At 31.2% G+C, this 14,385-nt stretch overlaps 1 protein-coding gene across 8 annotated transcripts in view; it reads left to right on the top strand.

Moving 5' to 3' along the window:
* The window catches only part of sdt (MAGUK p55 family member stardust), a 190,384-nt gene that overhangs the window by 7,528 nt on the left and 168,471 nt on the right, over nucleotides 1-14,385 (top strand). For 4 of the 8 annotated variants that reach the window (XR_015837557.1, XM_088260207.1, XM_088260217.1 and 1 more), the window contains exon 3: nucleotides 850-907. Coding sequence is in view for 3 of the 8 variants with exons in the window: in XM_088260207.1 (XP_088116333.1) it covers nucleotides 850-907 (58 nt within the window). In the remaining 5 variants the exon portion in view is untranslated. Of the gene's footprint in view, nucleotides 1-849; nucleotides 908-4,942; nucleotides 5,510-14,385 lie in introns of those variants that run through there. The other 4 variants (XM_088260265.1, XM_088260226.1, XM_088260236.1 and 1 more) reach the window with 3 other exon arrangements.

Consider the following 14,385-nt stretch of genomic DNA (forward strand, 5'->3'; position numbering starts at 1 on the left):
TCTGTTGCACAGTAAAAAGTTCTATAAGTGGCTTGATATTTATTTTTAAAACATTGTGTTATATTTTTAAACTTTAAAAACGTTCTCCTGAAAAATCAAGTTTTTTGATTTATGACGTTCTTGAAAGGAGTGAGCGATATATTTTTTAACGTTTTATCAGCAAATTCACGTTAGATTGTAAAACGTCCAACTCCAAAATTATAATTTTGCAAAACATATGTGTAAATATGAGTACGACATATATATGTTTGAAGCATTGATCATAAAAAAATTGAAAAAAAAAATTGAATCTATCAAGGATTTTTTTTCGCTATATGCTTTGCAGTAAGCAAAATATATTGGATATAAATTACCAAATCCCAAAAAATTGAATTTTTTATTTTTTATTTTGTAGTTTGAAGTGCGTTTATACATAATAATTTTTGTCCGCCTCCGTAGTGTAGTGGTCAGCACGCTCGGCTACCGTTCTGGAGGACCCGGGTTCGATTCCCAGGGGGGGAAAGAATAAATATAAGTGATTTTTTCACTGTAATATTTATTCAATATTACCCTGGACTGGTACTTGAAGCGGAGGGCTGATCACCTTTCCTTCATGTATAAACGATCAAGATAACACTGCGTTTATATGACGCAGTGCCCTATGCACCATTGGGGTGCGGATAAGGGTCTTATTATCATACATAATAATAAAAATAAAATAATTTCTAGAATTAATTCCTTTTAATTTTTTTTAAATGACGTCATTATTGCGTGTTACATGTTACCATGACCTGATTCGTCTGTAGTCTGGTGAGTTAATTAGTACCGCCGACCTCATTATTCAATATTCATGGATTCTTACTCTTTCAGTGCATCCAGTCATGCATGATCAAGCTGAGAGTCAAAAGAAGAAGCGACGTGCGACTAGGTAAGTCTCCACTGTCTATTAATTTACCCTACTTTATTTATTCGTGTTTTAAAGTAAGCATAATTAAAGGAAATATCGTTTTAATTTATGATTACTTTAGGGTTTCCCATGGCTTCTCTCTTAAATAAAAATACTACTTGTGTTTAAAAAGGTTACAATGTTTGTAAACTAATTTTAGTTATTTATTAGAGATTTCAGGTTGGTATAAAAAGATTAATCTGTTTAAAGAAAATAGTACAATATCAGAAATCGCTCACTCCTAAGAACAAGAACGTCCTAAATCAAAAAACTTGATTTTTCAGAAGAACGTTTTTAAAAATAAAATACAATGTTTTAAAATAAATATCAAGCCACTTATTGATCTTTTTACTGTGCAACAGATCTTTCAAGATAAAATCTGAAGGATTATTCTCCATTTGAAAAATATTCAGTTTATGTAAAAAAATAATTAAACAATACCTTTTCTTCAAAATGCAAAAACAACACTATCTGCCCTGTAGCGGGTAAATATTAAGTTAAAAATATGCCGCTTTTGCTGGGATACAGTACATTTTCTAGGCATTCCGAAAACGGGCACAACTGAAAATTAACGATTTTTGATTTATGACGTTCTTGAAAGGAGTGAGCAAAATGTGATGAGTTTATTTTATATACATTAATTATATCAGTTATAATTTAGTTTTGCTGAAAATTTATCGAAGATAAAATTCTTTATATTCATTCCTACGATATATTTGATGTAAAAATGTAATTTTTGTTCGAAACAATGTTGATAAAACTTACTACTACTACTACTACTACTACTACCATCACGCCGTTTCCCCGCAGGGGTAGGCAGAGAGGATGGAACGCCACACTCTTCTGTCCTGACATACACTCCTAGCCTCCTTCACATCCATACATCTAGTCATACATGCCCTCCGATTACGCAGACTTTTGACACCTCCAGATTTTAGGTTCTGATTATATCAATATTATGGATTCTATCTCATTCACTAGAAAATATTTCTTGCAATACTTGTATAATAATTCTAATGGAAAGTGCATAGATTTTTACCAAATATTTTTAATGATTGTTTAAATTAATTTTTACGTGATTTTCTTAAATATTTGATTAGTAATGAGTTTGCTATAAAATAAATAATTATTAAAATACCATTTTTCGATGGCACAACTCAAATGTCGTTCATTGAACTTATTTTATAAATGGGGAATTGTTTAATTGGCTTATTTTTTTAACGTAACTATTTTTTGTTAATGTAATGTAATGTTTACTATTGTTAATGTAACTTTTGTTTATTATATCATTTTTTTATATGTAAGCTGTACCATTCCCGAATAAAAAAATAAAAAACCTATTATCGGATTGTAATATTCAAACAGTAATGATGGGTTATTTGTATTGGGATAATGCTGTCTTTATTTTTACATGATGGGTTATTTGTATTGGGATAATGCTGTCTTTATTTTTACATGAATGGCCATAAACATAAAATGAGTGCATGATAAATAGTAACAACTCGTAAAAGTGACTAATGCGACGAGTATGCGGCAATAATGAGTAACATGATAATTATATTTATGGATACTTCAGTCGTTAATAACACTATAATGTAGTACTTTACAGTTACGAAAGAAAATAGTAAAATTGGTATTGCAATTTTTATATATTGGACATTCAATAAAAATGATAATAAACACAGTAACAATATATATGAATAAACATATAAGTATATTTAATAATAATAAAACCCTTATCCGCATCCCAATGGTGCATAGGGCACTGCTTCATATAAACGCAGTGTTATTTTGATCGTTTACACAAGAAGGAAAGGTGTGCAGCCCTTCGCTTCAGGTACCAGTCCAGGGTAATATTGGAAAAAATCCCTTATATTTATTTGACCCCCCCTAGGAGTCGAACCCGGGACCTCCAGAACGGAGCATATATTTATATATATATATATATATATATATATATATATATATATATATATATATATATATATATATATATATTATAGTCAATCGTTAACCCTATTTTTCTTTTTCGAAAACCAATGCTTTAATGCGTCAGGTCAGGTTAAGTGTCGAAATAATCGGCGGGTATGTATTAGGAGATGTATGAATGTGGAAGAGGCGAAGAATGTCTGCAAATACTGAGCGGTTAGGCGTTCTCTGCTTACCTATGCCTAATTAAGTTTTAAAAGAAAAATGATAGATGTGAAACTTCTTAAATAACTCTTATGTAAATATGAACATACATGTATATTTACATTTATATTCGCAAATAAGTAATTGTTTGAATTATTACAATTCTATCGCTTTCCATCGAATCAGTGTATCCCAGATGATAAGAATAATTGAATAAGTTTATATTTTATAATCGTATCACACAAAAATAATAAAACAATGTCGATAGGAATTTTTATCCTTGATTGTAGTATGTGCATTATCAGAGTGCAGTGTAATCAATTATCTTCATACTAATGAAAAACATACAATTAAAATGCAATTATGGAAATAAACTCCGGGAAATATCGCATATAATGATTTGTTCGACCACATAGCAACAAAACATTTCTACCGGCTTATCAAAATATATTAAATGTTAAGGTCATTTTAAACATCCGAATAATTTTGATTAATTTTTACAATACATTATACAATGTACACAGGATTCCATGAAGGTTTCTGCTCATAAAAAAACTTAATAAATTCAAAATCACGCGAAAGACCTTTTAAATTGAGAGCATGTATCTATCACGCTGTTTATCTGAAGGGGTAGGTAGAGAGGATAGACCGATACACTCTTCTGTCGTGACATACACCCCTAGCTTCCTTCACATCCATACATCTACTCAATTATGCCCTCCGATTGCTTAAACTTTTGACATCACCAGGTTTTAGGTTCTGAGTGATCTGATCGTGCCAAGTCTTTTTTGGCTGTCCTCGTTATGTTCACATTCGCCAAAAGTACTTTCTTAGTCATTCTCTTGTTCACCATCTGCTCCACATGTACATACCACTTTAAAGAACTATTAGCCCATTCTCTGAAATGAAAAATATCGTCTTCTCAACCTAATCATACAAGGAAAGATTGAGGGGCGAAGAACTCAAGGACGCCGAAGGACATCATGGCTGAAAAACCTTAGACCATGGTTTGGCAGAAGCACCAAATCTCTGTTCCGAGCTGCAGCATCAAAACTGAAGCCATTATGAGAATGTTTCTAAAGTTTAAAAATATAATACAATGTATTAAAAATAAATAACAAGCCACTTATTGAACTTTTAACTGTGCAACAGATCTTTTTTGGTTAAAACTGAAGGTTTTTTCTTTGTTTGAAATATAAGTAGTTTATTAAAAAAAATAATTAAATAATACCTTTTCTTAAAAATGCAAAAACAATACTTTCTGCCCTGTAGCGAGTGAATATTAAGTTTAAAAAAAGGTTTTTCTCTTGGGATATAGTACATTTTCTGGGCATTCCGAAAACATGCACAACTGAAAATTGACGATTTTTGATTTATGACGTTCTTGAAAGGAGTGAGCGATATTGCTTTTTTATATATTAATTGTTAAATCAAACACAATTTTTTTGAGTCTTCTAACTTAGTAGACTCAAAAAAATCTGTGTTTCATTTAACAATTAATACATAAATTAAAATGGAGTTCTACAAATTAAAGGCTAAATCAATAAATAAATATTGCTTTTTACTTGTTTTGCCTGCCAATTTACTTATTAATTTTCTTTACAAGGTTAAAGGTTTTAATTTGTACCAGAAGATGAAAACAATTGTCGTTTTCGAAACTAGTCGTAAATAAAACTCGATAAAGTGGATTATTCAAGTGTTTAATTTAAATAAAATAACATAACAGATGTCGCGATATTTCATCGCTTCGCCTGTCAACCACGATGTCTACAGAACGCAAATTTCTCCTGTTGGCTAAACGATCTTTGTCATTACTGCGAGTTATTATTCGTCGGCCACGATGATAAATTAATAATGACCATTTTCCAATGGGATTCTAGCTGCAGGTATGATACGAACTCGCGTGATTCGTGAAGTACTCTTCGGCCGCCTCCGTCGCCGCTCGGCATTTTCCGCCAGGCCCACGTAGCAGGTAAAAGGCTAACATACCTGTTCCCGCGGTAACTCGGTTGAAAATATCGTACGTACACTTTGAGGTTATATCGCGCTTTAGTTGGTGGAGAGAGAGAGACGACACTATGTGTCCGCTTCCCCTTTTGTTTGGAAATAATGGACGCTGGTAGCGGATTGTAGTTCTGTATTCACTCTGTTGTAATTTTAACTCCGGTTCGTCGGTACTGTGAGGAAGTACTTCGGAAACATGGTTAATATCAAATAAAACAAATTAGTTTTTATATTAGACAAAAAAAATCTGCACTTCAAAAGAGTTTTTTCGATATAACATCAATATCGTGGTAGTGAGTGTCAAAAAAAGGCTGTGTTTTTCAATTGGAATCATGTGTTATGTGTCGTGTTAGTGAAATGATATAAAACCATTGTTTTCTAATGGAATTTTGACGTAAAATTACAGTTTCCAGTTGGATTTACACGGATATACGAATTTTCTTTTTGGTAAGCGTTGCTTTCATAGTTGAATTTGTAAACACGACTGGCTAAGTGCATACAACGATGACACATTGAATGACGTTTTTTTTCTTCTTAGGGAAATGAGGCTACGTTTGCTCGAGATTGCCAATCAGACTAAAGATATCAAATGCATAACTTAAACATATTTGAAATGTAATCAAGATTTATGTTAAAAGAGTCAAATCTGTGCCACTGTCGTGATTTTTTTAAAGACAAATCATAAATGTCGGTCAAACACCTTTCATGGAAAAAAAAATCTGAATGAAAAAAGTACTATTATTTTTTACCTCCACATGTTTGTTTATTTGTTTTTTTTCTTTAAATAGAAAAATGGCCTTGAATCAGAACTTACACATATACGAATCATACGCAAATAACACATATCGCTCACTCCTTTCAAGAACGTCATAAATCAAAAATCGTCAATTTTCAGTTGTGCGTGTTTTCAGAATGCCCAGAAAATGTACTGTATCCCAGCAAAAGTTGCATATTTTTAACTTTATATTTACTTGCTACAGGGCAGAAAGTGTTGTTTTTTAATTTCGAAGAGAAGGTATTGTTTAATTATTTTTTTAAATATACTAAATATTTTTCAAATGGAGAACAAACCTTCAGGTTTTACCTAAAAAGATCTGTTGCGCAGTAAAAATTTCAATAAGTGGCTTGATATTTTTTTCTAATACATTGTATTATATTTTTAAACTTTAAAAACGTTCTCCTGAAAAATCAAGTATTTTGATTTATGACGTTCTTGAAAGGAGTGAGCGATATACGAATCATACGCAAATAACACAAATGTTGGTATATCACTCATTTAATAACATTAATTTTATTATTTCATCGGCTTCCATAGTGTAGTGGTCAGCAAATTTAGCTACTATGCTGTAGATCCCGGGTTTGATTCCTAAGGAAGGTCAAATAAATATTTTTTGCACTCTTATATTAATTTAACTTTACCCTGGACTGGTAATTGAAGCGCAGGACTGATCACCTTGCCTTCATATAACAAACGATCAAATCTACATTGCACCAATTTGATGTAGTGCCCTATGCACCATTGGGTACAGAAAAAGGTCAGAATGGGTAGTATATCACTCATGACAAATACATATATACTTCCTGTTAATGAAAAAAAAATGGAAGAGCCAAAACACTGCGTGTTATATAAATTTGTATGTTTTTTGTTGTTGTAAGTTAAATTATATAACTTTTGACATATCCCCTTTGTGTCAACCTCTACTTACACATTTCAGACCCAAAAACTTGACCTATACTATCTAAAAAAAAACCCATATCAAGACACACATATCCATACATAGCTTATAATAAAATGATATCTCGTTAGGAAAAAACTGCATAATATCGAGATTATTATACAATTAATAACAAGGATACAGTTTTTTTCACAATTATGGTATTTTATTTGACCAATAATTGGGTTTCATCATAAACTGCGAAACCCGGTCACTAGTCAAATAAAATAAATGTTGAAAAAACTATATAGTTGTTAATTTATTATATAAAATGCAGTTACACCGAGAAATGCCAGTATAAGACAAATCGAGATTTATGTGTGATTTTTAATGTAAAAAAACACATAATTGTACAAAAATATATCACAAAATTGTTGATATTATGTAAAGTAACGCCCCTTCCGCGTAGAGATTTCATTTCTATATTTGCACGATGTTAATAATTTCAAGCGTTATCGACCGTCAGGGCCATCATCGATCGGCTCATCGGGCCTCTATTAGCTTCTATAATATATTGTTTAGTCCTTCAGTGCTGTGCACTACCAAAGAGAGAGTGCGACTCGTGACAGCAACGTAAGCAACATAACTGTTGAATGAGATGTGTTTGTATTCTTGAATCACGTTTGAAGGCTGATTTTTAACATAACGCAACCCTTCCCAGCTGATGATACAGCGATTTAATCACAGGAAGCGCCCCTGAGTTGATATTTTATAAAAATGTGCTAATTATCAAAAAATATTATTAATTATATTAAAATAAGCTGTAGAGCTGTTATTTTTATTTTTGGTTTTAGTTTTACTTGGTGAATTCCACTATTTCTTAAAATCTATGATGACACTTATTTCGATACGGTGTTTAAAAATATGTGACGAATCAATAAATGAAACTGTTATTTTTAATTAATTTTTTACTTAGTAAATACCACTATTTCTTAAAATCTACAGTAGATTTTAAGATTTTAAGAAATAGTGGTATTTACTAAGTAAAACATTAATTAAAAATGTATAGATTTTACCACAAAGTGACTGCCGAATCAACTAATGAAACTGTTATTTTTAATAAGGCTTTTTAGTTACATTTAAATTTTGTACTGACATTTCTTGGTGGAACTACATTTTAAAGAATAAAACAACTATTATATAGTTTTTTCCACATAAATTTAATTTGACCAGCGACGATGTTTCGTCGTGGCCGACATCATCAGACTGGTGTTTTTTAATTCCTGTCAACGTTCGATGTATTTCAGGAATAAAATTACATCTTTTAATCGATATTGGTCAGGTATTGAAAGAGGGTTGATGAATTGAAGCAAATATTGTAAAATATCAAACAACTTTCACAACAATAAATGAAGTTTTTTTATACGATTAGAAAGTCATAATGCTACAGTTTGAAATTTAAACAATAAAGGTCTTGAATTGTTAAATAGAAAAGCAAATATACCAGAGAAAATTCAATTGTGGGTACTTAAAAGCTGTCCTAACCGCATTCCTGGATCTGATACAGAAGCATCTAGGGTCCTTGACAAACCTCTCTTGCAAAGCAATTTTTTATGAACTAAGTTGCGAAAATTATAGAAAATGTGAAACAAAATTGTATCCCGATTTTACTGTGAATTTGCCATTTAATTTATTTTAATGTCCCTGTCACTGCCAATCTAAATAAATACACGTTCGCTTTGCGGTTTATGACACATGGCTGCCGATAATTAAGTAGAAATTATTTTGACTGGATGAAGCTTAGCTGTAGGGGTAGTGGACTGGAACTATTTTTAAAACAAAATTGTAGACATCACAAGGTCGAAATTTAAAGGCATTTGTGAATAGGCACAATGATATATTTTATAACAGTTGTTATAATACAATATGAGTATAAAATTGACATCAATCATCTTAGTGATAATTTTATCATCACTTGAATCTCACATATTAGCAGTATTAAGGCGGGATAATGAATTGTCCGCAAGACAATTTTCTTTAAACCCAGGTAACATTTGAAGTAATTGCATTTTTGCTTTAAACACCGTTTTTGTATTGCAAAAAAAATAGTTTTCTTAGGCGAGGAGTTAAAAAAAATAAAATATTTTTTGTATATTTATTCTAAAAAACAAAAAATCCTATTTATTCCAAAAAACAAACAAAAAATCTAAAAAACAAAATGAACTGATGTGTGGCTCTCGGCGTAGCCGGACGCTTAATGAATTATACTTTTGCGAGTAAGGTTAATGTTAAACAAGCTTTAAGTAACATGTTTTTAACACTTGAATTAATTTTACATTCAAATTTTACTCTAAACTCTAAAAAATACCTTAAAAAATAAATAGAAAAACTAAAATAAAAAAAATACGTAATTAGAAAAGCTTGAATGAGTACATACTTGTACGAGCTTTAACTTTTACCTACTTTTTATTCAATTTTTTGTTTGTTTGAAATAAACTTTGAATGCAGAATTAATTCGAAAGTGTTCGAAACATGTAATTTAAATATTTTATCATAAACATGTTCCTTCATACATATGTACAAAATATTATCAGTTCAAGAAATTTGATATGACTACTCCTACTTCAGAGTAATATATACAAAACAAATTATGAAAACATTGTGTAATATTGATAGTTTTATTTATTTGTTTGTTGTTATCGAATTTCTTATCAAAATGTTATTGTCATATCAAATTACCAACGGCAAGAAAATTGAACAACATTCGATATTACTTGGTTAAAATACAAAATATATTTCCTATTGAATCAACGAAATATTTGTACGAAAACCTCGTTCTCTGAAAACTAAAGTAGGTACTTGAATACTAACTAACTAACTAACCATCACGCCTCTTCTTCGCAGGGGTAGGCAGAGAGAATAGAACGCCACACCACTTTGTCTTTGCAAACATTTTTCGCCTCTTCCACGTTCATGTATTTCCTCATACATACCCGACGATTATGACCTGAATACGGTCAGGAAAATTAATGTTTGCAGAATAGATATTGGCTTGAAAATGATGCGGAATGATCGATGAAGTGTGAAGTGTGATCTTAGTAGAACTTCAAAGAATTTGAGTGGTGTGGTTGTCAATAGTGGGTAGAATTGGTGAATGTTACACGTGTGTAAAGTGATCACTTAAACCAGCCTATGACGGTCGTAAGCCCCGTAAATGCCCAGACTTCCATATTCTTCCTCATCTTTGATGAGATGTCAAAAAATAATATAAAAAAATATTTCATTTATTGATTCGGTAGTCACTTTGTGGTAAAATCTATCCATTTTTTATGAGTAAATATTACTATTTCTTAAAATCTACTATGACACGTGTTTCTATGCTTTTCGCATCATTTTCAAACACCGTATGTGATATACGGTGTTTGAATGCATGAATTGAATGCATCGAAATACGTGTCACAATATATTTTAAGAACTAGTGGTATTTACCAAACAAAATTTAAATTATAATCAAAATAATTAATTAACCAAAAACCTTGTTCAATTGTTGATGCGTTTTGTTTTAATTGAAAACTTAATTACACAGTAGAAATAATGTTTTATTGGATGGTAAATTGCATTGTTTTGTTTCCGAACTATTATCATGTCCAATTTATTGCTTCTCTGTTGTGGAGTTATTTTAAAAATCTAATTTGAATACTATCAATCTGGGTAACTTTGAATATCTGGGTAAGATTGTATAAAATTTTAATATTTAGTTTGGATTTTTTAAACCCCCCTTGACTGGTTGAGGATGTAGATTCTAAATACAAATATTTTTAATTAATTTTCTAAACACACGATTACATATTTAATTATACATATATTTTTTAATGCATACACAAACCTACATAATTATTACATATTTTGTTGACACTACTTTATATTATAAAGTAAAATGTACATTCTAACATGACAAATGACAAAAGGTAGAAAAATGTTTTAACCTGTCCGGGAGTATGGCCGTACATGTACGGCCATACCAAACTTTTCTCAAAGGAGTTTGGACGTACATGTACGGCCGATACAAAATATGATTTATGACACGATTTATATCAAAACATGTTAAAAACATGATTTATCGATATTTCGATAATTTTGATATAAATCATGTTTACTGGGGTAAATATCTTTGTTTATTCAAGAAAACATGTTGCTTATAGCATCGACTATAATATAAAAATTTAAAAGTAAAAAAAAAAAACACAAAAACAAATTCACTCCTCAGATACAGTTTTGTCCGGAGAAACTCACACCCAGACAGGTTAAAAGGGCATTTAAAATGAAAAAGGGGCAAAAGGAATGATTAAAGTTTATAAAGCAAAATAAAGTAAGTGAATGAAATTTTAAGCGAAGTAAAGAAGGTAATCAAACATAAACGAAACGGTAAAAAAGAAAACAATAAAATAAATATGTATTAAGATGTATCTATGTATTGAAAAGTTATAATTAAAGTTTGAACACAGTAAAAATGATGAAGACGTAATATAATATAAAATAAACATGATACAACGGAATATAAAAAAGAAAAAAAAATGAAACCAAAAACAGATTTAACACTTGCGAAAAATGGTTGAATGTCTGGTCATCGAAACACGTGTCACAATTAGATTTGAAGAAATGGTGGTAGTTACCAAGTAATGTTTTAATTAATTTTCTCTTGTCTAATTTAAGCTTATTAGAAAATATTCTTATGGGAAATAAAGTCAAACGTATAATTGATATCGGATTCATAAATTGTGCGACTAAAGCCCCAATATATGTAAATATTTCACCACATATGTTTTAGCAATCTAATTGCATTTTTTTTAAGTGTTCCAACTCACCCAGATTGACTGTATATATTCTTTAAAGAAACGTGTTGTGCCCAAACAAACTAATAGCTAACAACTATCTTCCGGTGAATTCTGTTTAATTTATGCAGATATGCGGAGATCTTTAATTCATTGTACGTTCTATGTGAAACAATAGTCTCTATAATCCAATGTAATTTTAGGTCTCCTTGGTACAGAGAATATTTCAATTTCATATCTGTACCTACTCATTAATAATTATTATGATATGAGCCGTGCGTTTGAATTTTAATACACTGAACTCCCCATATACGAGTACACGGTAGATACGTGCTATGATGTATCATGTATAAAAAACGTATAAAAAAGTATTTCATGTAAAATGAAATGAATATACTTATGGTGGATAGGTTTTTTCTTACCAAAATCAATTCAGATATTTTTCTTTTTCCTGTTTCCATCCCAAAGTATTGTCTTTGTAGATTATAAGGGTCAGCTTCTTAATTTTGTCGATAATGCTTATCTCAGCCTTGCATTATTTTCTAATTTCACCAATCGAACATCGCTTTGCCTCTTATTCGTCTGAGAGATTGCATTTCGACTGAATTCAGTCAACTTTCATCCTTCTTTGGCCAACTCCATGCTGTCATACATTATATACGGGTCCAGGACTCCATTTTATACTGCCAGTTTAGCTTTCGCTGTTGGGTACTATGTATGATATAAAATTACGCCTATTTTTTACAGTACATATGTTTTAAAGTACCCGAGCACAGCGAACGAAGTATATGGTAGACGTGACATATAAATGGGATTTGGAAACGAACGAATGTTTTCCAATTTTAAGCGAAATCCTACTCATACAGATTATGGGATTCGAGCCATACGAGTAGATCCTATTCACGAATTTAATTTTTTTTTTCAACAATATAAATCCCTTTACTCTTCGTCTCTTTGAATAAACTATATTTGTTATTTCTTACTCATTGGATATACTATATTTGTTATTTCTTATTCTTGGAATACGGTATATGTTTTTGTTATTTCTTGCTCTTTGAATATACTATGTTTGTTATTTCTTACTCATTGAATATACTTTATTTGTTATTTCTTGTTCTTGGAATAAAGTTTATGTATGTATTTGTTATTTCTTACTCTTTGAATAAATGTACTATATTTGTTATTTCTTACTCATTGGATATACTATAAGTATTTGTTATTTCTTATTCTTGGATGTAGTATTTGTATTTGTTATTTCTTACTCTTTGAATATACTATATTTGCTATTTCTTGAAAGAATATAAGGCTGAGATAAGCATTATTAATAAAAGTCAGGTGTGTTAAGATGGTTTGGACATGTGGAACGAATGAGTAAAGAAAGAACATTAAAACCAATTTATGAAGCGTATGTAGTCGGAAAAAAAGCAGAGGAAAAGCGTTTGTCAAATAATTGTAAGTGGTCAGATCAGGGATCGAAACAATTGGCGGGTATACGTAAGAAGTATAGTAGAAGAATACGTAGAAGAGGTGAAGAAAATTTGCAAAGACAGAGTTGTGTATTGTTTTATTCTCTTTGCCTACCCCTGCGGTGAAGTGTCGTGATTCAAAGTTAATTTTAGTTAGAAAACGTAATAAGATTTTTAATGTGAAAAAATTACGGTGTTAGATTGCGTGTTTGCCGCGAACGAAGCACACTTGGGCTGGCGATAGAAGAGCGGCCAATGAGCGTCAAGGTCGCCCAGTTCTTCAAAGATGGCTAAGCCTCGTGGAGCATTCTAATACAAAATAAAAAATATATTCGTCATTTTATTGTTATTCGACTTCCCGGGCCCGGAAAAATTCCAGCGACGCCGCCATTATTGAGTTAGCTATTGAAACCTTATCGGACGATTCACTCATTATACTAAAATGTCATGTGAGACCGCAAATTAACGCGTCTACACCTACATCATACTTAATACATGCCGGTACATATTGGGAAACCGTTCAAAGTCTGAAAGCTTTGTATAATTCGCTCGAGAGTCTGGGCATTTACGGGGCTTACGACTGTCATAGACTGATTTTCGTGATCACTTTACATACGTGTAAAATTCACAAATTCTACCCATGATTGACAATTATTCTACTCAAATTCTTGGAACTTCTATATATGTATATGTTGTTCAAATTCGAAACATAGTGCTTGAATAACTAGAATTTCTCTAGAGACATCTATAGTGAGATGAAAGAAGCTTTTTACTGAGCATAAACTCTTTAATTTGTATTTAACCGTAAAATACCCAGACTTCCACGGTCTTCCTCGTCTTTGTTGAGATGACAAAAAATAATATGAAAAATATCTCCTACAATAGGAGATAATCCAGATTTGTGAACAGTGAAGTATTTGGACATACTCAAAATGCTGTAATTGTATTTTAATTGTAAATTTAAATTTATTTTTTATGAACTAAGTATCGAATCTTATAAGAAAATGTCCGACAAAATTGTTTCCCGATTTCTCTAAGCAGGGAAGTCGGTAATACGCGGCCAGAAATCAATGCTTAAGTCGCTTTTACGTATTTTTTAAAAGAAAAAGTCGGGCAAACGCAAGATGTAGTTGGACCGTATTTATCATCGTACCGTAAAACTCAATGACATTTGTCAAAACAAACTTAATCTGCTTGATAAGTATCCGAGATTATGCCATTGTAATAAAAAGGACCACGTAATAATAATAAAAGTATCAATTTGGTCAGGCCCATCGAGTTGGTCCCTTTTTCTTTTTCCGCCTGGGGGATTTTTATAGTTTTTCCGAAGGTTCAGGGGCAATGCGGTGATCGTCACAAAGATAAGAGGG

The sequence above is a fragment of the Brachycentrus maculatus genome, unplaced genomic scaffold (genome assembly GCF_059751285.1).
Source record: "Brachycentrus maculatus isolate JH-2025_06_01 unplaced genomic scaffold, ASM5975128v1 h1tg000007l, whole genome shotgun sequence".
NCBI lineage: Eukaryota > Metazoa > Arthropoda > Insecta > Trichoptera > Brachycentridae > Brachycentrus > Brachycentrus maculatus.